The following is a 25,777-nucleotide window of genomic DNA, read 5'->3' on the forward strand; positions in this document are numbered from 1 at the left end:
CAGGGTGGGGCCTCTAAATACTCTTGGTCTAACAACGGCTCTTAGAACCATGAGCTACGTTCTCCCTTGTTCTGCCGGAGACTAGTAGAGCATGTCTCCGCCCTCCAGCCCACACAGACGCTGCCTGAGCACAGGCCTGGAGGGGCCCCCTGCCCTCTAACACCTTCCATGCTCCCGTGTCGCCAGGGAACAAAGACCGACCTTCAAGGAATAAAATGAGCCTTCTGCCAAAACAGCTGGGTAGATTTTCACCAAACTTGGAGGGGATGTTTGGAAAGGTCTCACTGAAAACACAGACTGTGCTGTGTGTACAAAATTTATTCTGAAAGGGGCGGGGGGGGGCTCAGGTGGGGGTGCCTCTCGAAGACTGAGGCATTCTTCATCCGGGGCGGCCGAAGCGGCTGGACAGAGAGGCCGTGTGGCTCCTGGCTGCAGGAGACCACTGGTGGGGTGGGGTGGGGTGGGGGGCTGAAGCAAACGGTGGTGTAGGCATGAGCCCCAAATCAGAAGTCACTGGGACAGAGGCCGCCAACGGCTGGTGTTGATTCGCAATGTCACCGCTCCTTCCGCGGGCAACCCGCAGTCAGGCATGCGGAGCTCCTTCCAGAGACGCAGGAACACACTTACCGAAGGAAAGGCTTCTCCAGACATCACCCTGTGGGTAGTGATCGCGGCGATGGGTATTTACCGAGTCCCTAGTCCCTGCCTAGGGCTTTATCTGCTTGTCTCCATTGATTCTCACAAACACCTCTGAGGAGGGGCTGACATTCCTATTTTATAAATGGACGGTTACACGATTTGCCCAGCAGCACAGTTATTTGCAAGTAAGTGACAATGTCAGAATTCAAACGCAGGCCCCTGTGACTCCGAGTTCATGTTCGCCGCGTAGCACACAGACCAGAGCCGGGCTGCATCAGATGACAATGCCAGCAGAACTGAGGTTTGAACCCAGGTAATCTGACCCCATGGTCAGCGCCCTTCCGACCCCATCAGAGTGGGATTGGGCACAAGAAGCCTGTGCCAGTTGGGGGTACTCAGTGGGATGAGCGCCTCTTTGGAGGTTCTGAGAACACAGCAGAGTCCTTGCAAGGCCCCTGGATGGGGTGAGGAGGGCAGGGGCATCACTGTGAGAGTGAGTGTGGCTTTGGGAAGCAGAGAGCCTTGTTCCCGCCCCCCGCCCCCCCCCCCCCCAGTCCTGTCTGTATACATCAAGTCTGCTCCTGGGTATATATATATACCCAAGAGAACTGAAAACATACATTCACACAAAAACCTGTACACAGTGCTCATAGCAGCATTATTCATAACAGCCAAAAAGGAGAAATAACCCAAATGCCCATCAACGGATAAGTGGATAGACAAAATGTGCTATATCCATACAATGGGTTATTATTCGCTCATAAAAAAGAACGAAATACTGACACATGCTTCAACACAACATAGATAAACCTTAAAAACATCATGCTCAGTGAAAGAAGCCAGTCACTAAAGCTCACATACTTCATGACCCCTTTTGTGTGAAATTTCCAGAACAGGCAAGCCCATAGAGACAGAAAGTAGATTAGTGGTTGCCGTGGGCTGGAGGGAAGGGGGAATAGGGCATGACTACTAACAGTGACAGGGGTTCTTTGGGGCAATGGAAATGTTCTGGATTTGCACAATATTATGAATATATTTAAAAACACTGAATGGTACACTTTAAAATAGTGACTTTTAGCATATGTGGATTACACTGCAATATAAAAATTACCAAGAAGATTACCAATTATAAAACGGGACAGCACTACGTACACTACGTACACTGGGAGCTGTTGTCACACAACGAGAGGATGTACATAAAATGCTCAGTGTAGTGCCTGGTACAGAGCGAGCCCTCAGGCATAGCAGCTATGTTATAGTAAGTCATGTCAACACTGATATTGGCTTTCTTCCTAAGAAGGGGGAATGCTACTGATGAGGGAGAGGCTAGTGTTATGATTCTTGAACTGCAGCCCAGCTGGACAACAGCGCTGCCGCAGAGCATGGCTAGAGCTGGCCACCCTGCCTTTCCCCAAGCGAAGAGCAATATCCATGGCAACCACATCAGCCCAGTCCAGGGGCTCCTGTTCCCAGCCAGGTGACAGCATCACCACAGCAACCTGTCAGGATGGCAAAGGCAGATCTTGATATTGCTAAGGGACCCTCGTCTCCATAGAAACCATGTCAGGAGCAGAGGGAGGAAGGAGGGGGCAATCAGCAAATAAACACAGGGCCAGGTCTCCTTGCCTAGATCCTGAGACACCAGGGGCACATCAGGGAGGGCTAGACCAGCTTTGCTGACATCACCTTCAAAAAGGCAGTAAACCAGTGTTTCTTGAGCACCTACTGTGTGCCAGGCACCACAAAGGGCCCTTTACATGCTTGACTGCATTTAACATTTCACAAATAGTACTCAAATACATTCTTGTTGTTAAAAAACAACCAACCCTAATTACAGGACTAATAGCATAAAAGCAAAAATTATTCTCCACCCTACTCCCACCCTTTCTAATTCTTCAGTTCAGTGGGTTTTCTCCAGACTTTTGTTCTGCATTTGCATATATATATATATATATATATATATATATATATATGCATGAGAGAGAGAGATATGCTTCAACACCAGTTTGTTTTTGTATGGCTTTTCAAAATAATTAGTGGGATTGCACAATATGTATACTTCTATAACTTTCTTCTCCTGCTTAACTATGTACCTTAGTGATTGTTCCATGTTAATACATACAGTTACACAGTTGGCCCTTGAATAACAAAGGAGTGAGGGGTACCAACTTGCTCCCATGCAATTGAAAATCCACATATAATTTTTGACCCCCCCCAAAATCTTAACTACTAATAGCCTCCTGTTGATCAGAAGCCTTGCCAATAACAGAAACCATCAATGAACACATGTATTGTATGTTATATGTACCTTATTGAAAAAAATCATGTATAAATGGACCTGAGCCATTCAAACCTGTGTTGTTCAAAGGTCAACTGTAATATCTACCTTATTTATTTTTATTGTGGCAAAGTATACATAATATAAAATTTACCGTTTTAACGGTTGTATCTTTTTTATTGTGGTAAAATATACATTTTTAGCTGTTTTCAAGTGCACAATTCAGTAGCATTCAGTATATTCACATTGTACTGAATTCACCACCATTCATCTCCAGAACTTTTTCATCTTTCCAAATTGAAACTCTGTACCCACTAAACACTAACCCCCACTCCCTTTCCCTCCAGCCCCTGGTAACCAGCATTCTACTTTCTGTCTCTACGAATCTGAGCACCCTAAATATCTCATATAAGTGGAATAATATTTGTCCTTTTGTGTCTGGCTTATTTTACTTACCATCATTTCTTTAAAGTTCATCCATGTTGCAGCCTGTATCAGGATTTCCTCCCTTCTTACAGCTGACAAATACTCCGTTGTATGAATACACTATATGCTTCCCATCGACAGACATCTGGGCTGCTTATACCTTGCAGCTATTGTGAATAATGCTGCTATGAACACAGGTACAAATATCTGTTTGTGTCCCTGCTTTCAATTCTTGGCTCTATGTCCAGAAGTGGAATTGCTGGCTTATTTGGTAAATCTATGTTTAACTTTTTCAGGAACTGCCACACTACCTTATTCTTTTTAACTTCTTCATATTATGGTTACCCCAATCTTATTAATAATCATGAACAATCTCGTAAACTGGGTACTGTCATTATCCTAATGTCACAGAAGAAGAACTGAGACTTAGAAGCCTCAGCCACATCTCTGCCAAGGAAAAGGCTGGGCGGACTCAGGCAAGCTGGGCCTCAGTTTCCTCTCCACCACAACAGAACCGTCTGACCTCCAAGGCACTTTCTCAAATTGTCTCCCCTTTTCACTCCCAAGGATGGCAGCAAGGAGATGTGTGAAGATGATGCCCTGTGTTCTGGGCCAGGCCTTGGGAGGCAGGAAGGCCGCCTGAGAGAGGGGGCCTCCCACCCAGCCCCCGAGAGGGGCAGGGCCAGACAGCAGCCCTTACAAATGCCCCGTCTGCACACCGAGAAGCTGTTGGCACATCACACCAACACGCTCTGCGAATAGGGCAGCTGAAGGGCGGCTCAGGGCTGTGGCAGCTCAGTAATCCTGGAATGCTGGCATGCCTTCCCTGAGGGAAGGTGAGGAGTGTGCCCCGGAACAATGTACGATCCTAGGAAACCTCAGGAGCAGCCAGACAGCTGAGGCCCAGCCGTGCCTCTGGAGCCAGAAGCTGCCTGGAACACAGACCCCTGGAGTCTGGAGGATTCCAGCCCTTAGGGGTCACTTGGGCTGATGGTTTCCAATCGTCCTTCTGCAGAGCCCACTGGGCCCTGCGTGACCGTGAGGACACCCATCCCTATCTCAGGGGCTGATTCCTCATCTATAAAATGGGTAAGATCATAACCTCATTGGGCCTCTATGAAAATTGTTAAGATAAGTGTCCAGCTTGGTGCCTAATAGCAGGAGGAAGAAAGGACATGGCAGGTGGAGGGGCTGGCATGATCAAAGGCAGAGAAGCTGGTGTCTGGGGGTCGTCATGTTCAGGAAGTGTCTAGTGTCCCGATCTCTATGGACACACTGGCCAGAGGCCCAGCCCCGCACTGAGTGTACACGTACGTTATTCCAGCCTGTCCTCACAATGCCTTGGGGCATTATTGTCCCACTTGATGTACGAGGAAACTAAGGCAGAGGGCCAGCCCTGTGCTGGGCATGGCTGTGTGGTTCTGTGATGGATGACTGTCTCCTTCATTAGTCTGTGGGCTCCTTGAAGACAGGAACCGAATGTCTTCCACTCACCACTGTGTCCTTAGTGGCCAGCACATAGTGTACACAGTAGGTGCTCAGAAAACGTGTGCTGGAGGAATGAGTGAACGAACAACCCTGCCAGGGAGGCCTAACTGTGCCGAGACACTGGCTGGATGGGGCTGACACAAGCCTGCCACCCCCCACCTGGCCCTAACCAGGACGGCCAGGTCCTCACCTCTCTCGGCCGCTCCAGCTCTGTCTGCAGCACCTGCTTAGCCAGCTCGGTCTCGATGAGCCGCTGTCGAAGCTCCTCGTTCTCCTCCTCCAGGCGCACCCGTTTCTTCTCCACCACCTCGAGCTCCTTATGCAGCCGCACGGAGATGTCCTTAGAGACCTGAGCAAGGAAAGGTGATGAGCAGAGCATGGGCATGCTCAGGGTTCATCCCATGTGGGTTACAGAGCCACCCCACAGCAGGCAGCTTCTCTCATTACCCCCACTAGGCAGATGAGAAACCGGAGGCACAGAGAGGTTAAGGAACTCACCAAGGGTCACACAGCCAGGAAGTAGTAGAACTAAAACCCAAACCCAGGCACCCCATGTTCCTTATGTCTATGTCACAGTGCAGCCCCCAGAAAGCTATAAAGGCCCTTCCTGTTCTTAGGAATACCTTTTCATTTACCCCGGGCTCCTTCATGCTTCCAAAAGTCTCTCCTTTTGAGGAGCCACCCTCTTGCCAATTCTCACAAGAGCCCGTGGCTGGCACCAGAAATTCATTTTAAAGAAAAAGGAAACTCCGAGCAAGATGGGCAGCCCCAGAGCCATTTACATCCCATCTCTGCCAGTGACCAACACGTGATCCTGGGCAAATCATTGCCCCACTCTGTGCCTCAGTCTCCTTAAGTACAAACTGGGCGCAATAATAGCAGGCCAACCTCCCAGGCCCAACAGGAGGACTAAATCAGCCATTGCACAAAGGCTTGGCCCGCTGCCTACACAGGGAGCGCTGGGTGAATAGTGGCTGCTGCTTCGAGAAACAAGCCCAGAAACGGGCAGGACTCGGTGGAGGTCACTGTGGGACCCCCAAGGCCTATTTCCATCATCTGGGCTATAGAACATGCCTCCAATGACAAGGCCTGGCCGGTGTCCAAGTCATCCCTGCAGAAAGGAGTTACCAGAGCTGCAGACTCCAACCCTGGCTCCAGGTCTCTGCAGCAACAGCACCCGTTCCCTCGAGGACACCCTCTGACCTGTCCCCTGCCGGCCGGGGGTGAAAGGCCAGGAAAGGAGACCTCTGGGAATGAGGAGGGCCCTTTTGAGTTCATAAATTACAACCAGCCCTGAGGGGGCTGGGCACTACCATTGGCTGGATACCTACTGCGTGCCAGATTCATTCATCTTTACCCCAATTCGGTCCCCCTTTTACTGACAAGGGATCTGAGGCTTAGCGTGCAAGTGACTTGCTCAGGGTCACATAAAGCTATTGTGGGCTGAGCTCGGGGGAGCCCTGGGGATTTGGTTGAGGGGCCGGCATGGCCAGGCCTCCCCAAGGGGTACGATGTCTTTGCCAGCAAGAGTGAGGTGGATAGCCCAGCTCCCATGCCTGCCAGTCTCGGAAATGACCATGGCACCTCCTCCCTGCCGGAAGGGAAGAGGGCCCTCCCTGGCTTTGCCCTCTGCCTGGGCCCAGGCCCAGCTCGGCACAGACCCCTTGGCAGAGTGCAAAGCAGGCCAGGAAAAACAACGGCCCGAGAGGAAATCCAGCGCTGTCTTCCCCTCCCTCCAGTGCCCACGGCCGCTCTCTGTCCCTGAAGGCCTCCAAAGACAGCCAGAAGCTGGCCCATGAGAATCCTCCCACAGCCTTCCTAGGCCACCGAGCTTTCTTCATCCACAAAGTGGAGTGAGCAACCCCTCACTATCAGAACCAGGACTCTGCAGATGGGAAAACGAGATTCTAGCCTGATTCCAGCACTCAGAGTGTGTGACTCAGGAAAAGTTAGTTAACCATTCAAAGTCTCAGTCTGGTTATCAGTAAAAGGGGGTTGATTTAGTCTAGTCATGAGCGCTACGGTGGGAAATAAATGACATAGTGCTTGGGCTGGTGGCTGGAGCATAGTAGGTGCTCAAAAAATAGAATTTTCAATACATTGTCAAAATTACTGCTTTACGTTGGTCCACAGGTTTTATCTGATTAGGCCCTATACTCCACAGCCTCCCTTTTAAGTTGGATGGCAAGGTTTTTGCTGGAAATGTTCAGCCCAGGGCTCCTGGCTATGGTCCCCAGTTTGGGGCTGTTAGGTCATCCAGTGAACTCCTGTCCTGATCACGAATTCTTTCATTCACTCATGCATTCATCCAGCTGAGGCCTGGGGGCAGGAGTGGGGATTTGGTTGAGGGGCCGGCAAATCCCCACTATTTAGGTCCGTTGCCCAAACATTAGGCACACACTAAATGCCTAATAAATCTTTATTGGGTGACCAAACAAATCCAAGACTACGCCAAGCAAGCAAAGATGGAGGAAGATGAAGGAGTGGACAACTGAAATCTGGGAGCTGCATCTGCCCTAGCTTGGCTGGGGATACTCCCCCAACCACCCACCCCACCCACTGTTCAGGGAGGGCTATGTCTCTGGCTGGGGACCAGGGCTCCTCTCCAACTACGCGCCTACCTGGACCAGCTCCTCTCCACCTGGTGGGTTGTTCTGTCCCCACCATGGCCTCAACCTGAGGAGGTGACCGGCTCTTCATCAAGAAGTCACGATCCATGTGGATTCCTGGAGCCTCTTGGGTTCCTGAGTGACTCTGTAGATTTTGTCCCTTCCACAAGTCCCCAGTTGTATTCTGCTCTATTCCCCATGGGATCCCCTTCCAAATGTGCTCCCCGCCTTGAGGAATGCTATGCTGAAAAGCCCAATCCCAGGCAGCTTACAGAATTCCAATGTGGACACAGGGCCCTTAATCTCAGATCCCAGAGCCCCAATGACAGCTTATGGGAGCAAAGAGCACCCCGGCCTGAAGGGCAGGAGCCTTGTGGCCTATGTGCCCCCTCCCTCGAGTCTCAGTGGTCCTGGGCCCCCCCTCGACCCCCTTAGCTGTCACTTCCTGAGCACCCATCATGGGGCTGTCACCCCCTTAGGAAAGGCTTTATTAGTCCTACTCTGAGGCTCAGAAAGGAAAGGTCACTTGCCCAAGGTCACACAGCTAGGAAGCTACAGACCAAGATTTTAAATGAGATGAGTCAACTCTAGAGTCTTACTCTTACCCTGACCCTGCTGTTGGCCTGAAGCTGGACGACACATTACATTAATAGCAACAATAAGAATACCAAGCCGAAACCGGTTTGGCTCAGTGGATAGAGCATCAGCCTGTGGACTGAAAGGTCCCAGGTTCGATCCCGGTCAAGGGCATATACCTTGGTTGCGGGCACATCCCCAGTGGGGGGTGTGCAGGAGGCAGCTGATCGATGTTTCTAACTCTCTATCTCTCTCCCTTCCTCTCTGTAAAGAAATCAATAAAATATATTTTAAAAAAAAGATTAAAAAAAAAAAAGAAGAATACCAAGAGTAAGCCCAACAGTGGGCTCACACTGTCAGGTTCTCATAGGACCCCACCTGCCAGTCTCATTTGATCAGTCTCCTGATACTCCTGACTCCTCCCATGGTAGGGGGCCGAGATACTCTGGAGGCGAAGCAGCTGCAGCTTCCGGAAACCAGGGCAAATTCCCAAAGCACAAACAAATGCCCTCAGTCATGAGGTCACTGTTTACAGCACTGGGACCTGGCTCCTGCCAAATGCAACCAGCAGCCTCCAGGCTACAGCGGCCCTGCTCGCTGGCTAGCTCGCTGATTGGCCCATCTGCCCGCAGCTCATGGGCCTCAGGGTGTCTTGGTCATTCGAATCCTCAAGGAGGAGGATGGGAACTCTCACTGAGGAAGTCCCCTGCAGGGCAGCATCGGAGCTGGTGTGACTAAACTCTCCCGGAACCCTGGGAGGATGGGAACGTCACTCCCATTTTGCACATGAAAAAACTGAGGCAGCCGCCGGGTCACCCAGGAAATTAAAACCAAAGCCAGAACTTGTTCTCCAGCAACATCTGTTTCTAAGAAAGGAAACATTATACTGGTGTGTCCTGGGCCTCCCACAGGAGTCCCTCCAGGTGGAAATTTAGATCTCGGATTTAGGAACCTGACACTCTGCATAGGCTTCCCAGGCTCTGAGGGCGGACCCTGAGAATCTGCATAGTGAGCAAGCCTTCCAGGTGATTCTGGTCCAGCCAGGGCGGTTGAAATTCTGGCCTTTCCTTCCCCACGCTTGCCCCAGCCACTTGTCCTATTCATTCAAGTCTTAAAATTCTCCTGAACACCACCACCACGACCAACATTTGCTCATCGGCTGAGTATCCAGAGCCAATCTGTGTGCATAGCATTCTCTTTACTTATTTCATTTTATCCTCACAAAAATCTCTCCAGTTTTATCTCCATTTTCCACATGGGGAAACTGAGGCTCAGAGATGTGAAGAAGCTTTCCCAAGACCACACAGCAAACAACAGGCAGAGCAGGTCTCTGGCCCCTGACCCTGACCTCCTCATGCCAGGCAATGTTCCCACTAAGATTCTGTGGGTCCTGTCAGCTGTGAGGACCAGCAGAGAGTGAGAGAGCCTGGCAGGGGATGAAGAGCTGGGGGTGGGGGTGGGGGTGGGGGGGAAAAGGGGGCACCAAGGCCTGAGGTTTCATTCATGACGACCTCACCAATAACCCACCTGTTCAATAAAAGCACTGGAGCTGCAAAAGCCCTGAAGATTGGGTTGACCTAAGCCCTGCATTTAACAGAAGGGGAAACGGAAGCCCCAAGACCCAAGAGGTGGGGGCAGTTAGGGCACTGGCCAAAGAGGTGGAAGAGCAAGTCACAGAGTCCCCCTGGATACCTTCCTAGGCAGCCCCCGGACCCTCCCCACCTGGGTCCACCAGCTTTCCCAGGAGACGCAAGGGAAGTCAGGATTCGAGGACCTTAAAAACACCCACAACATCCCCAGCACATGGGGCGAAGTGAGGTGGCCAGAGGCATCCAGCCCAGGCCTGTTCCCATGAGCTCAGAGCTCCAGCTGCAGGGGCTGGGAGAGGAGGGAGGGAAGGGGGCAAGGCTAATGCTGATTGGCTAGTTCAAATCCCAACAGAAGGGGCTGCTCCCCTCCCCTCGGCCCAGACGGCAGAGGCCCCCCCTCTCACCACTGTGGTGTGTGCTCACTCAGGCTGCTCTCAGCTCCTCCCATAGAGGCCCCTGGCAACCCAGCCAGCCTGCTCCCAGCCCAGATCCTCTACCCTTCCTCACCTCTCTAAGGCTGACTTTCTGTCTCTGCCTGAAGTCAACTACCTGGGTCCAAACTCAGATTCCTCTGAGTTTCCCGGGCTCTTCCTCACCCACACGCTCCCAATCCAGTGCCTGGCACGTGAATATTTGGGTCACCATTTGTCCCGGGAGCTGACCTCTCAGGTAGAGGTGCACGTAGGACTCGAAAACTTTTCTGAGATCAGTTTCCTTACCATCAGCCCTCTGTGCACACAAGGCAACGGAGCTGCCAAAGCCTGCGTGGGGCTGGCCGTCACTGGTCACCTCCCCTTCCCCTCAGGGACCCTTTCTCCAGCATTCCCCCTCCACCTCCTGGTTCATGCCCCCTCTCCCCCAGGCCTCGGCTCAGATGTCACCCCTGCAGGAAGACTCCCCAGCTACCCTTCTCCCAGTTCCTACATCCCCCTGGTCACACTGGCCTGAGTTCTGAGAGCGGGGAGCTGAGTCCTCCCTCCACCAAGTTCTCAGCCCCTGACCAGGGCTCACACAGGCAGGGTGGACCTCTCCTCTGGAGGCCCCAGCTGCCGGCCTCCATCCCATCCTCCTCCTGCTCACCGAGGCAGAGGGAGGACGTTAGGCAGAGGTATAGGAGACGGAAGAGCAGGAGCTCGGCCACATACACACCGAGGGTCACGTGACCATGGACAGGCACTTCCTTTCTCTGAGCCGCACTTTCCTCATCAGGAAAATGAGAATAATAATAACAGCTAACATTTGGGGGTGCTTACAGTGACTTTTGACCCACATTATTTCACTAACCCTCATAGATCCCTATGAGGCAGGGGCTGCCGTGACACCCGTCTTACAGGTGAGGAAACTGAAACGCAGGTGACTTGCTCAACATCACAAAATTAGGGCATCTGAGAGTCAAGATTGAAACCAGCCTGATCCAACTCCAGGCCTTCATTACGCTCCATTAATTAGTGCAATAAAGAAACCTCCATGGAACTGTGCACCGACAACTGGGAGCCCACCACTAGGTGTGTGGCTGCTATTCAGACAGTAGCTGCTGTTAGGAGTGTTCATAGTATATCACTGTGGGATATCCCTGGTCAATGGCCTATCAGTTCACCAGGGATCCCCACTTTACAGATGAGGAAGCTGAGGCCCAGAGAAGTGATGCAACTTGCCCAAGGACACACAGGAATGAGCTGCAGTCTGACCTGGGTCCTGCTCAGGCGCATAGTCCCAACCCCAACAAGGGCACCTGTGAGGCTTAGGGAAGGCCCTGGGCTTACCTTGACGTCCTGCTCCAGGCCTCGGATGAGCTCGCCGTCCACCTGGCCAGTCTGGGCAGCGCGGAGGCTGCGGCGCTCGGCCTTGCGCAGCCGGTACTGCAGGATGCGGCAGGTCTTACTGGCCTGGTCCAGCTGCTGGCGCAGTTCCTGCAGTTGGTACACATCCTCCTCCATGTAGACGTCCCGCATCTCCAGCATCTCTGCCCGCAGCTCCTCGATCTCATCCTACAGGGAGAAGGGGCGATCCGGTCACTGGGCCCCGTGCATGAGTGCACGCCACACCCAACTTGGTCGTAGGCACCTCGGGGGGCCTGGGTATGGTAGACTGAATAACGCCCCCCTCCAAAAATGTCCATGTCCTAATTCCCAAAATCTATTAATACGTTACCTTGCATGGCAAAAGGGATCCTGCAAATGTGATAAAGTTAAAAGATTGGGAGATGTTCCTGGGTTATCTGGGTGGCCCAAGGTAATCACAAGGGTCCCTGGTAAGAGGGAGGCGAGGGAGCAAAGTGGGAGAAGGCGAAGTGACCATGGAAGCTGAGGATGGCGTGATGTGCTTTGAAGATGGAGGGATGGCCATTAACAAAGAATGCAGGCAGCCTCAAGAGCTGGAAAGAGGAAGGGTCTCTCTCCCCCAGAGCCTTCACAAGGAAGGCAGCCCTGCCAAGGCCATCTCTGAAACAGGGGTAGCGGAGCTGAAGCCAAAAGGAACAGCCCTGCAAAGAGACAGCCAGGGAGAGATCACTCCAGGCAGCGGGAACAGTGTGCGCAAAGGCCCAGAGGCTGCAAAGAGTTCAGTGGGCCCAGACACAGCAAGGAGGCCAGAGTAGCTACAGGGCTAAGCTGAAGCTGGAGAGACAGACTGGGGTCAGCCATGCAGGGCCTTGAAGGCTGAGTACAGATTTGGGTTTGGGCTTTAAGTGAATGGGTGACCTCACTTCCTCAGGGCAGCTCCTGCCCGCCTCTGTCAGCAGCTCCCAGATGTGCCTCACGTCCCCTTTGTCACCGTGAGCACATCTGCAATTCTTCATTGAACAGTTTGTCTCCCAGAGACACTGTAAGTGTCTGGAGGGTCACCTCGCTCCCCGATGTATCCTCCACAGCCAGCACAGGGCCTAACATCTTGCATACTCCCAACAAACGTTCACGGAATGAATGAATACATGTCTAGGTAGGTAAACAGCCTCAAAAAGACATACCAGTGTGAGACCAAGTGTAAGGGGATGAGTGGGAAGACCTAGCAGAATAAATAAATGATTATTATGTCTCATAACAAATGTGAAAACTGAGTCACAAACGGAATAATATCTACTCTTAGTGATCGCATAGATTAAATAAGATTGTACGCTAAAAAGAGAAACTGAGTCATGGAGGATGACTGATCTGCCCAAAGGCATCCCTGAGGAGCCAGAGAAAGGGCGGTGCTGATGGGAGGGGGGTGGCCGGGAAGGAAAGCACAGCTCTGCGGGCCCTGGAAGAGCTAGGTTCCCTGGAACTAGGTTCACCGGTCCTCTGAGCCGCCTTTTCCCCAAAGAAAATGGGCGGCTCCCTCCGAGGGAATGGCCTAGGGCTGTCCAGTGCCCTGAGACCGGGAGGGTGGGTTTAATTCAGAGGCAGGGTTGAGAAGCATTACCCTCCAGGCCAGTTCTTAGGAAGAAAGCTCACCGAGGTTTTAACATCCATCTCTTTGACTCATGGGACTCTTTCTCAAACGGTTCTAAACTTTGGAGAAGGCAGAGGGGACAGGTATCTGCCTCTCCCAGCCCTAACAGATGTGGTCCTGCTCCCACGACCAAGCGAAGGGTGAATCCTCACTTGCCACCACAGCCTCTCTCCTCTGGGTGGGCTGAGCAGCACCAGCTGCAGAGGAACAGTCACCTCACCAGGATCCCCTCCCCCACCCCACGCACACACAGACTCACCACCCCACCACCACGCCAAGTGGACAAAACTAAAAGTGGAAAGGGGGAAGTGGGACCGTCAATGATCACACCAGTTAAAGAAATGAGGAAGTGAGGGGTCCACATGCCATTTCAGCTGACAGATTAAAGAAGCATAAAAGAGACAGCACTCTGTCGGCAAAATCTGCAGGCTGGTCGGCAAAATCCAAGCTAAACCAGCCTCCAGCTGGGCCTGTGTTCAAATCCTCATCCTGCTATTACTAGCATTTCACTTCTTCTCTCCGCAGTCACACTGACAGGACCTGGTGACGGGGAGGTTGTGAGGGTCTGAACAGACCCAAGGCTGGGAATGTGCCACGGGGAAGTACAGAGGACAGGCAAGCTCATGATGCTGGGCGACATTAATGAACATCTGACATGTAGATCACGGGAGATTGACATCCCCCAACAGAGGACCATATCCAGAGCACTGCCGTCATGCTGGGGGACCATTTAGCTTTTTAAGTTTTAAATAACTGATTTTTCTATTTATAAAAGTAAACAGTGATCAGAGACAGTTCTGAAAACACACAAAATACAAATCACTCATAGTTTCTCCCTGGACCAACAGCATTAGCATCACTGGGGCACTTTTCAGAAGTTCTCAAGTCCCAACAGAGACCTACTGAATCTGAAACTCCAGGGATGGGGCCCGCAAGGGACTCTAATGCAGGGAGTTTTCTTTCAGTCTTTTTCCCTAAAAGGGCAAGCGTCATGTGTCTCAGCACCACAAGTCCCTAGCCCAGGGCCTAACAGAGCAGGGTCTCACTCAGTAAGAATCTATTGAGTAAGTGAATGAATGAATGATCTTTCTCACATGAGCAGCTGTCTCTCCAGGGCCTGCCCTTCACCACAGTCAATTTCTGAAAATGCAGGATGTCGCTTTCATGCCAGCTCTCTCTCTCCATGGTGGCCAAGGGGGGCCCAAGCCCCTCGGGGGCTTTTCCCAGCTGCAGGCAGAATGCAGTCAGCCCGTCCTGGCACGGCCCATGTGAGAGGGCAAGTCCACAAAGACTGGCTTGTGGCTGCATAGGCGGGTCTGCTGGGGCGTGGGCAGCAGAAGCTGGTGAATGCAGGATTTAGGCAGAGGCTGAGCTTTTGGGGCCTGAGGTAGGGGCAGGGACCTGGGGCTGCTGCGACATGGGGAGGGGACCCCGGAGAGGAGGATCCTGCTTTATTCCAGAGGTTCTAAGACCTCACTGAGCCTCAGAATCTCCTGGGGCTCTTGGGTCCTGCAGTCCCGACCCGTCCCTGGAAAGCTCTCCAGTGACTGGCTGATCCAGTTGAGGGATTGGGCTGGGGGAACCCAAGCTTTTCAGCTCCTTCTAAGACAGGTCCGTGGCCTTGCTGAGCCTCTCCCGGCTCCTAGATCCCCCAATTCTGTGGAAGAGGGGAAGGAGGGGCCAAACTCTGCAGGACTTAACAGGCCTAGTAGCTACCCAACAAGGTAGTCGGAGTCCCCCAACATGGATGGGGAAACCCCAAACCTCTTCCTCCACCACAGACAGGAAAAGGCCATGCTGTCCAGCAGTGCTGACCTCTGAGCCTGGAGGCCCCCGATCATCCCCCATCAGAAACGCCAGCCTACAGAAGCTGGGGAACGTTGCCCAGACCAAGCACAGCCTGTCAGGCCTCCACTCCCATCCCATCTGGCCACTCCTTTGAGTTGACCTCTCTTTTAACCAGGACTGAGAATAGGGAGTGGAAGGGGGTGGGGGAGGGATAGGAATGAGGCACCCACACTGATGCCAGGGGAGTCAGCCCTTCCCTTTATAGAAAATGATTATTTTGCTCTGATTACAGATGTGATACCTATTTATTGGACAAAGTTTGAGAAAAAGCAGATGGCTTTCTATATCTTCCACTAGTTCCCACTGGCTTCTGCATTAAGTCCATGCCCTTTCCCCTGAAACCCACGCTGCCCCTGGTCTCCCCCTCCCCCCGCCCGACTCCTGGTTTGCCCCTCGCCTTGCATCTTCTGTCCCCCACCCCACCCCGTCCAGATATGCCACGATTAAATAGCTACCAGCTATTATGGTGAATGAAAGAAATCAGAGAAAGACAGGTACCCTGTGATGTCACTTATATGTGGACTCTAAATAACAAAATAAATGAACAAATAAAACAGAAACAGACTCAAATGCAGAGAACACACTGATAGTTGCCAGAGGAGAGTGGGGTAGGGGGCTGGGTGAAAAAGGTGAAGAGATTAAGAAGTACAAATTGGTAGTTACAAAATAGTCACTGGGGTGTAAGACACAACATAGGGGATATAGTGAATAATCTATATATATAAAACCCTAATATGCAAATAGACCTAATGGCAGAACAACTGATCGCTATGATGTGCGCTGACCACCAGGGGGCACGTGCAGAACATGGTGGGCATCAGCAGCAGGTGGCAGAGCACGGAACATGGCGGGCGTCAGCCGCAGCAGGATGGTGGAGCAGGTGAGCGGGGGTGCCAGACCAAAGCGGGGCTCCGGTCACTGTCATTGAGGCGAGCCTCTGGTGGTTATTGAAAATTCTTTGCTCCTGCGCACCACGGTCCCACCCGGCACTTGCACCTGCTGCCGGCCTGGAACCCACCGCTCGCACCCACTTTCAGCGCCGGCCCGGCACCAGACCTGCCGCTCACACCCGCTGCCTGCGCCCAGCGCCGGTCCCAATCACTCAGCGCCATCAGCAGATGCCAGTGGCGTCTGCCAGCCCTGATCGCCCCTGAGGGCTTCTCCACCTCGCCCTGCTCCTGAGGGGTGATCGGGGCAGCAGCTGCGGCTCACACCCGCTGACAGCGCCAGCCCCACTTGCACCCACTGCTGGTGCCGGCCCCAATCGCTCCATGCCATCAGTGAGTGCGAGCAGGGCCGGCGCTGTCAGTGGGTGGGAGCGGCGGCAGGAGTGGGGCTGCCGGCAGACAGGGGACCAGGGACCGTGTGGGGGGGGCCAGGCAGGGGTGCGGAGGATGGGCTGAGACCCGCCCCTGTGCCCACCATAGCCTTGAGGCCCACAGTTCCTTTCAAGGTGCACAAATTCGTGCACTGGGCCCCTAGTATTGTAATAAACACGTAGGTGCCAGGTGGATACTTGAAATATCGGAAGGATCACTTCGTAGGTTATATAATTATCTAGCCACTATGTTGTACACCCGAAACGAATATAAAATAATATTCAATGTCAACGGCAATTGAAAAATAAAAACAGCTACCACCTATCAGGAAGCTCACTATGAGGCACCAGCCCAAGCACAGGATGTGCACAATCCTCTTACCAACTCTGTGAGGTAGGTACTGAAAATGTTCCTATTTTGCAGATGAGGAAACTGAGGCTCAGAAGTTGCCCAGAGCTGCTCAAGAAAGGGAGTGGTGGAGCTGGAATCGAAACAGGCCCTGCGACCTTGGGCTGGTACATCTTAACTGTGTTCTTCACCCAGGTTTGCTCGGGTGTTCCCTCTGCTAGAATGGCCTCTGCCAGGCTAACTCCCAAAAATGTCATCCTTCCAGAACATTCCCTCCCCTAATCTGATTCAACTCCTACACTCTGAACTCTATTTGTCTCTTGTGCTAACAGCTTTAAGTTGCATTTGCCTGTTTTCAAGTCAAGATTTGGGGGAAGGGCAGGTGCCAGGTCTGACTTGGGTCTGGTCCCCAGCATTACTCAGCATGTGGTACAGCACACGCACGCATCACTGTCTCCGAGTGGATGAATGAATGAAAGTATGAGTATGGCTTCTGCCCTGCCCAGTCTCTCTGCACAGCCCAGGGTGGTAGGCCCTCCTCATCCCAGCCCCAAGCCAGCTGCAGAGCCACGGAGACACGGGGCAGCTCCAGGGCTGGGCTCAGACCCCCGTGACACCCCAGGAGAGGGTGGGGCAGGGTCTGTCTACCCCGGGAACCTCCTGCTCACCCACCCACTCCCTGTCCACAAAGTGCATCTCTGTCCATCCTCCCAAATCCTCCCCCGACCCCGGTGATCTATGAAGTCAGCCTGCAGGAAGCAGCCTCTCAGGGGCAGACCTGCTCCCTGCCATGGATTGGTTCCCAGGTATCCTGGGGGAATTAGCCAGGAAGAGTCTCTTGATACATGCTGGGCTGCAGGGCCAAACATGAGCTCACACTGCTGCTAATAATAGCGAGAGCTTGCACAGGGCTTCACAGTTTATAGAGACATTCCATCTGAATCGTCTCATGGGTCCTCACAGAAACCCCATGGACAGGCAGGACAGGAATCACCATCCCTGTTGCAGAGACGAAGAACGGGGAGAAACACAGGGAAAGTGGGCCATGTCCAAGGTCACGCAGAGGGACCTCCAAGCAGGACTCAGACCGTGAACTGCAGGCTCTTTTGTTTTCACCAGAATTCAGGAAGTCCATGAACTTGGATGGGAAGGAGGGGGAAAAAAAATCACATCTTTATTTTCACTAACCTCTAACTAAAAATTACCATATCCTATTCTGGACAAGCCACAGTTATATTAGCAGTACCTGTGACTTTGCCACCAAAAAAACCACAGATGTTTTCATATCACAAAGTAGTTGGTTGCAGAGATGTCAACATATTGTTTACACCCATCCGTGCGCTAAAATTACAGTAGTAAGGTGACTTGTCACCAGATCTTATGAGTTAATAAACACACATACTACTACAGCATAATTTAAAAATATACTTTGATAACTATATTTGGTTTCCTTTTAGCTTTAAGTATTTTAAACCATTATTCTGAGAATTAGTCTCAGCAGAGAGCTTAACAGGGGTCCTCAAACTTTTTAAACAGGGGGCCAGTTCACTGTCCCTCAGACCGTTGGAGGGCCAGACTATAGTTTAAAAAAAAAACTATGAACAAATTCCTATGCACACTGCACATATCTTATTTTGAAGTAAAAAAACAAAACGGCAAAAACACCCGCATGTGGCCCGCGGGCCGTAGTTTGAGGACGCCAGGCTTAAGGCATGAAATAAGATGCGGCCTCTGTTCTCTCCAGAGCCACCTCGCTGCGGGGTCTGGGTCCCTACCCCAACCCTGGCTCTCCACCATCAGGCACAAAGCGGGAGAAGCAGAGCTCCGCTTTCCAGCCATATTCTCAATGTGCCAGGAAGGATGCTTCCTGTGGGAAACCTGGGTCCATGTAAGATGACTAACCCTTGTACAACGCGGGCAGAAGGGAGACGTTCAGATTTGGGGCCCACTGGAACGCTTGCAAGTGACCCCAGAGGCACGGGCCTGATGGAATTCGGTCTGCAGGAGTGGATGGTGAGTCTCCTGACCTGTGGGACTGGAGATGAAAGTGACTATTTTCACAGGAGGTCCCTCTACAGATAGACAGCAAGTGCCAATGGGTGGTGTGAACCCCAGCAACAACTCCCAGCTGACCCCGAGGGGACAGGAGGCTCCTGAAGGCAGAAGGAAGTCATCTCTTACCAGCCACCAAGGAGGGACTATTCCAGAGCAGAAGTCCGCCGGCTACCTCCTCTCCTAGAATCAGCCCCCATGCAGCTAAGGGTGGGCCATGGGAGGTGCCTGTTCACCCAGCTCTCCCAGGGAACTCTGATTCCCGGGGAACTCTGATAAGGGCCCTGCAGATCACATTCTAGAAACCCTGGTATTCAAGGCTCCGGGAACAGACATTTCAGCCTACGCAGCTCCCAGGGGACACTGCACTGCCTAGGCCCCCATCCATTCTCTACCAGTCTCCCACCTCTGCACCCCTCCACCTCAAATGCCACCTCCAACTAGGAACCTCCCAGCTGCCCCAGGGCCCAGCTCTTCAGGATGAACAATTAGTGAATATCTATGGTAGGCCAGATTCATCACCGAATCAATGGACTTGATCTTCATGATGGCCAGTCTGCATCCCACTAATTTGTTCTCCACACAGTGGAGGGATTTAAAAAAAAAACACACACACACACATTACTCTCCTATTGAAAACCCTCCAATAATCACCCAAATATGGAAACAGCCCAAATGTCCCTCGCCTGATGAATGGATAAACTGTGGTACATCTACATAATGGAATACTACTCGGTAATAAAAAGGAATGAACTGCTGATAGTGCAACAACATGGATGAAGCTCAAATTCATTGTGTGAGGTGATCAGGCTCAGCAGGCTGCATACTGTATGATTCCATTTATATGACATTCTAGAAAAGGCAAAACCACAGGGACAGGAAACAGACCAGTGGTTGTCAGAGGCTGGGGGAAGAGGGGGGGAAGCGATTACAAAGGGGTACAGGGGAATTTTAGGGGGCAAAGGAACTGTTCTATATCTTGATTGTGGTGGTAGTTACAGAACTGTATGCATTTGTCAAAACTCATTATGCAATATGTAAATTACCTAAACTACAAGCCAAAAGAAGCCTCCGCCCACCTCCCCATCTTTCTCTCCCCCCACTCCTCCTCTTGTTGGTTACATTCCAGCCACCTGGGGCTTCTCCAGAAGACGCCTGGCCTGTCCCACCTCTGAGCCTTTGCTCCTGACATTCCCTCTGCCCGATGCCCTGCCCTGCACCTCTGTACTACCTGCTCCCCCTCCACCCCACCCCTTCAGAGAAGCCTTCCAGACCTCTCTGGGCCTACCGCGTCCATCTCAAAACTGTGTTTCTTTCATGATCTGTATCACAGGCTTATTTGTGATACTAATTATTTTACTTATTGGTCTGTTTGCTTATAGGGTGTGAGTCTCAGGAGGGCAGAGACTAGCACAGTGCCTGGCACATACAGGAACAGCTCAAGAAATAGCTTCTGAATGAAGAATGGGACCTAGGCGGGGATTACCATCTCGGTCCACTTCCCTCCAGAACACCACTTCCAGTCAGCGCTACTGTGTCTAATTAAATTCTCTGATTCTGTAAAGTTAATGTCCACGGAGGCTTCAGACCCCAGGGGTGGGCCTCAAATCCCAGCCCACCAACTCCCAGGCTGCATCCCTGCCAGTTTCCACACCTTACCCAATGTATCCTCCCTAGGTTCTAGGGGCCTGACTGGCCGATGGGCAAACAGATCCAGATAGAGCGACAGAGCAGAACTGAGGGATCCAGAACCTTTGCTCTGTGGGACAGCAACCACTCCATGGAGGAACAGGAGCCCCTGCCTGGCCCGCCTTCTCCCACAAAGCCCTGGCCACCACAGTCCCTCCCTCGGGCCAAAGCCCAGACTGCCTGCCCATCTGCCACCCTGGCTCTGGCATGGGCCACTCGGCCCAGCCCAGAAGGGCTGACCTACAGGGTGGGCCAGCAGGGGCCACAGGGGCAGCATGCCAGCCCCCCGAGAGGCAGGGCATCCATCTGCTGTCCCTTCTGCCCATCCCCCAGGGCCTGTCAAGGCTCCAGATGAGATCATCCCACTTGGACCCCAAGGAGGGCAGAAGGCTCTGCAAGCTCACTTCCTCCCAGCTCAAAAGCAAAGACTGTGGACCAAGCAGGTGGGCGAGGGGGACCCAAAGACTCCATCCTTTCACAGACAGAGACACCGAGGCCTAGAGAGGGACTGGGATAATCCACAGTCTCCCAGAGGGTCCAGAGTTGAGCAGGAAGGGACTCTGGGCTCCTGTCTCCCAGCCCAGAGCTCAATCCAGCTTAGCTTCCTTGGGTAGAAGCTGGGCTCTAGTTATGGGGGAGTCAGAGTCAAAGGTCCTGACGGGGGGCCAGGAAGCCAGCCAGGCACTGCTGGGCCACACAATGCCCCTACTCCAGCTGGCACAGAGGCTGCCTGGTCCCAGGGACCAGAGGGTCACAAGGGAAGATAAGGGTCTAGACTTGCATCTCCAACACCAGTAAGTAACGAGCAAGCTGCTCCCTGAGTGCTCCCCCTCTGCCCGCCACATGAAAGGCAGCACACGTTATCTCATATCCCAGCTGGCTCCAACGGACTGATGAAGAACTGAGGTCAGAAAGGTCAACTATGTTGCCCAAGGTCACACAATAAGTCCAGTTTGAGTCCGGATAAACTAGACTACATAGTCTCTATGACAGAGCAATAGTGACAATAATCATAGTTGATATTTTTGCAAGGGCTTACCATGTGCCAGACAACGGGCTAAGCTCTAAATGGAGGTCCATTATCTTGTGCTCAACGACAGTCCTTTGGAGGGGGTGCTATTATTTTATGCCCATTTTACAGATTAACAAATGGAGGCTCAGGAAGATCAAGTCTCCACAGCCAATCAGGAGAGAGCCCCCAGATCTGGCACAGCTCTGTGATTGACACTGCAGACACTCCCTCTGGTGGGGAGCTGTTTAAGCAAGTGTGCGTGGGTGTGTGGGTGGGTTGTGGTACGTTTATGCGTGTGCTGGGGGAGAGGAGAGGCCCAGAGACTGGTGCCCACCAAGGTCATGCCTGGCTTGTCAATGCCCATTCCAGGCTTTACCAGAAAGAGCAGGGAGACATCTGCAGTCCCTGCTGCCTGGGGCTGGGGGGGATGCTCACTGCCGAGGTGCCTGCCCATGTTCCTACTGTCCTTTCTGTGTGGACAGGAAGGAAGGCAGCATTTGGGTCTGGATGTTTTTAAAACATCCCCTAACCGGCCTCTGGGCTGCAGCCAAATCTCTGAGCAGGGAGAGAGCAGGGCTCAGAGGTCTCTGGGGAGGGAAAGACACGGGGGGTCAAGGGAGTGGTCCCAGGCTGTACAGCCTGAGAAGCCTGCACACCCTGGCGCGTCACAGCACGGAGCCTTTGCTCCTGCCCTTCCCTCTGCTTGGCACGCTGGGAAGAGCGCCGAGACCCCAGTCCTTCTGCCTCTGGCCTCTTGCAGGCTGCGTGAGCTTTGGCAATCCCCTTGACCTCTCTGGGCCTCAGCTGATACCTACGCAAAAGGAAGGGGCTCAGTCCCACTCTGGTAAGGTCTCTGCCCTAGTGCAGAACAGGGGGGAGGGACTGACATGAAACCTGTAATTACCCAATAAATAACCCAATTACAGTTGAGACAAATGCCCCAAAGGAGCCCACAGGAAGCTCCTAGGTGTCTAACAGAGGAGCCCGACCTGGAGCTGAATGCACAAAGGGGGCGGAGGAAACCAAAGGAAGGGTGAGGGGACCGAGCAAGTGCCAGGAACCGCACAGGAACAGAGACCTGGGTGCGTGGAGCACTGGGAGCCTGGGTGGAGCAGGGTGAGGCTGAGGGCAGCAGGACCACCCAGGCTGCTCAGGCACTTGGGCAGGGTCACGGAGGAGCGGGGGGGGGGGGGGGGGGGGGGGGGGAGGCTTGATGCCGTTGGCCCAGGAGATCCCAAGCGGATCGGGGCAAAACCAGGGGAAAGATGGTGCAGCCTGACTAGGGGACCCCACACTGGTTTCCCACTGGAGCCGAGCTTCTCTCTGTGGCCCAGGCAATGGGAGATCATTCACCTCCATCTCAGAACAAGGGCCTCCCCCCACAAGGCGACCCCCCATTAGCAAAGGAGTATTCGGGGTTACAAGTCTTCCATTGCGGCACTGGCCTTGGCTGTTCCGAGAAGACTGGGATGGAAGGGAAAGGGGGGACAGGAGGGAGAGATGTATTAGGGGAGGTACATAATGCAATTCAGCTCTGCACATACCTCCCAAGCCCCTGCTCCATCCCCAGACCCACAAGCCAGAGCCAGTCACACATTGCCATCAAGGATCCAGGGGCCACAGGCAATCAGAACCAAGCCTGCTAATGAGTGATGAGGGCAGATAGCTGCTGAGTCCTTATTATCAGCTGCTCCAGCAAATCCTTGTATACATGTGTTTTCTCATTGAATCTCCACAGCAACACTGTAGGGTAAGTGCTATCCGCATCTCCACTTTACAGAGGAGACGGAGGCTCATAAAGGGGAAGCTCACAGAGGAAAAGACGGAGCCAGGATTCAAGCCCAGGTCAGCCTGGCTCTAAACCACAGAGCTCTGTACCACCGTGGACACTAGGGAAGGGCTGGCCTGCTGCTTCCACCGCCTCTGACTCACTGCCACTTCTCAGAAAGGCCAGCACCATCTGCTAAGAATGCAGACCTGTGGGTCTCCGGTGGAGGCCAGGGTCAGCCTGGCCCAGAACACCCCATGTCTCTGGCTCTTCCCCATCCCAGCTCCAAGTTCCTCTGGCACCAGAGGGCAGAGAATGTGACCACCGATGAGGTCATTCCTTGGGGGCACCAGGGAATGACTTTAGTAATAACCTTGGCTGCTGGTCCAGCCCCTGCCTGGAATCCTGGGGAACTACCCCAGCCCCAGAGGGCTCCCTCCCCTCCTCCGTGCCCAGGGAGGTGCTGGAAGGACCATATACCTGAACACTAATTCTCCTGAGTGCCTTGCAAAAAAAAAAAGGATTAAATTCCCATTTTACACACAGGAAGACGGAAGCTTAATAAGGGGACTTATGCGTGAGATCATGCACAGGGAGTAGGTGACAAAGCAAGATTTGGGCCCAGACCTGACTCAAAGGTGGAATTTGTCCATGAGACCAAACAGCCTTCCTTCCCTCCTCCCCTGAGCCCCTGAGCCTTGTGCTCAGTACTATAGACGCATGGAAAGGGGGCAGCCCCTAGCCTTGCTATGGGTCAATACGGCCTCCTTTCAGCAAGGTGTTCATAGTACCTCAGCTCCGCTCGGCATCCAGTATCCTTCCCAACAGGCCCAACTCCGCTTTCCAGCCTCTCCCTCACCACTGCCCCCCACCCACCCTTCCCTCTGCTCTTCTGCTTTAAGCCTGCAACCTGCCTACAGCTCCCCTGCAGACTCTGATCACTGCCTTTCATTCACTCCGGCAACAAATATTTAGTGAACACATGAGGCCCTACGATGTGTCAGGCACTGTTACAGCAGCTGGACACAGAAACAGCCACTCAAGGCTAACTCTTCTGCTGTAATGCCTCCTCTTCCAGGAAGTCTTCCAGGCCGCTCCTCTGGGTGCCACATCGCCTCTATCCTGGCCTCCTTCATTGGTTCGCAGGCAGAACCAGGCATGTTTTAGGGATGGAGGAACATGGCTCTCCATAGCCCCTAGCAAAGAGAGAGGGGAAGAAGGAGGGAGACAAGGGCAAGCAGGAAATCCTGAGATTAGAAGGGAGTTGCCCCTGGGCAAAGTTTCTCCTGTGGGCAGGCCTGAAGATTGCTCCATTTCACTCAGCCCCCTGGGCCAGGCCCAAGTGCTGGGCAGCAGGACCCGAGGGCATTTAGTGTAGCTTCTCCTGACTTGGTGACCTGTCAGCCCCCATCCACCCACCACCCAGCCCAGCCTGGTTCCTAGGGCCCCCAGACCCAGGAGGTGACAAAATCAAGCCTTTACCATCCTCCTCACTGTTCCCAGAAGCCTTGCAGAAGGAAGCCTTGTAGAGGAGCTGAAAACAGTGGTTTGTACACATTAGCCCCAGGGAGACATGGACAAGGATTTCCTGTGGGTGAAATATCATAGCCAGTGTGTGTGTGTATGTGTGTGTTTGCGTGCACGCGCGCGCCTGGGCACCTGGGTCGTGGGTCTCTGGTTCCCATTAGCAAATGCTACAAGCCTGACATCTGAGTGCTCTGTGCTCATGTCCCTTGTGTGTACGTGGCCACGTGTCTGTGTGTGTCTCTGGGGCATTGTGCAAGGGCGGCTGCTGCTCTCTTTGTGGAAGAGGAGGTGGAGGTAACTGGGCTGCGGGCTCGTGTCTCTGCTGCTCTGCTGGCCTGGAAGGGGCAGATCTGTGGATTTCTGTGGATGCTAGCACCTATGTGTAATGAGTCTGCGTGGGTTTGTGTGTGCGCGCCTGCATACGTATGTGTACTTCCGATTTGTCTGAGGGCGTCCCCAGGCTGTTCATTCATCTCTGGGACACAGCCAAGCATGTCTGGGGGGTATACGTTTTGTGTAAGGGTATGTTTCTGAGCCAGGTTTTCCTAAATGGTGCGTCTCCGTTGTGTATGTTTGGTAATGCCTGGGGGTGATGAGACAGGAGGCTGTGTATCTGCGTGGGTTTGGGTCGTTCTCTGAGCACATCTCCTCTCTCAAATGTCTGGAAGCATGCAACGTAAGCGTGTCACTGGATGTGTGTGTGAGCTGTGTGAATCTCTGGGCACAAGCTGTGAATACGTGTGTTTGTGTATGCAAGAGAGAGTGTGCCCAGGGACACAGGCCCCGCCCCTCTGTGAGGAATGCTGGGAGCCCTGGGAGACGTGGTCCCCCCAGGCCTCAGCAGCAACCGCCTCACATTTTCCATCTCCTTTTCCATCTTGCTGGAGCTACACACACACCCTCCCCCGCCATGACTGACAAACTGCAGAAGATTCTTAAAGACCTAGGTCTCCGAGCAGCTTCTTCCAGGTCACTTCTCAGCTGCCACAGGGAGGGCTGGGACTCAGGGCAGGGACCAGCCTGTAGTTTTACCGACCATGATTGCCACCCCTCTCCCCCATCCAGTGACAGACAGACTGGAGCCCTCCCCCTCTATCTCCCAGGAGCTTCACAACTTGCTGGCCTGGTACTCAGGAGGCACTCAGAAAACCTGTGAGTGAATGAATGAATGAATGAATGC

The 25,777-nt window shown here is 53.0% G+C and overlaps 1 protein-coding gene across 2 annotated transcripts in view; it reads right to left on the reverse strand.

The window, feature by feature from the left end:
* The window catches only part of MTCL2 (microtubule crosslinking factor 2), a 66,847-nt gene that overhangs the window by 35,266 nt on the left and 5,804 nt on the right, over window positions 1-25,777 (reverse strand). For both annotated transcript variants that reach the window (XM_079785018.1, XM_079785017.1), the window contains exons 2-3: window positions 11,369-11,593; window positions 5,022-5,180 (exon numbers count right to left, since the gene is read on the reverse strand). In XM_079785018.1, coding sequence (XP_079641144.1) covers window positions 5,022-5,180; window positions 11,369-11,593 — 384 coding nt within the window. The remainder of the gene's footprint in view (window positions 1-5,021; window positions 5,181-11,368; window positions 11,594-25,777) is intronic.

This window comes from Cnephaeus nilssonii (genome assembly GCF_951640355.1).
Source record: "Cnephaeus nilssonii genome assembly, chromosome: 11".
Lineage (NCBI taxonomy): Eukaryota > Metazoa > Chordata > Mammalia > Chiroptera > Vespertilionidae > Cnephaeus > Cnephaeus nilssonii.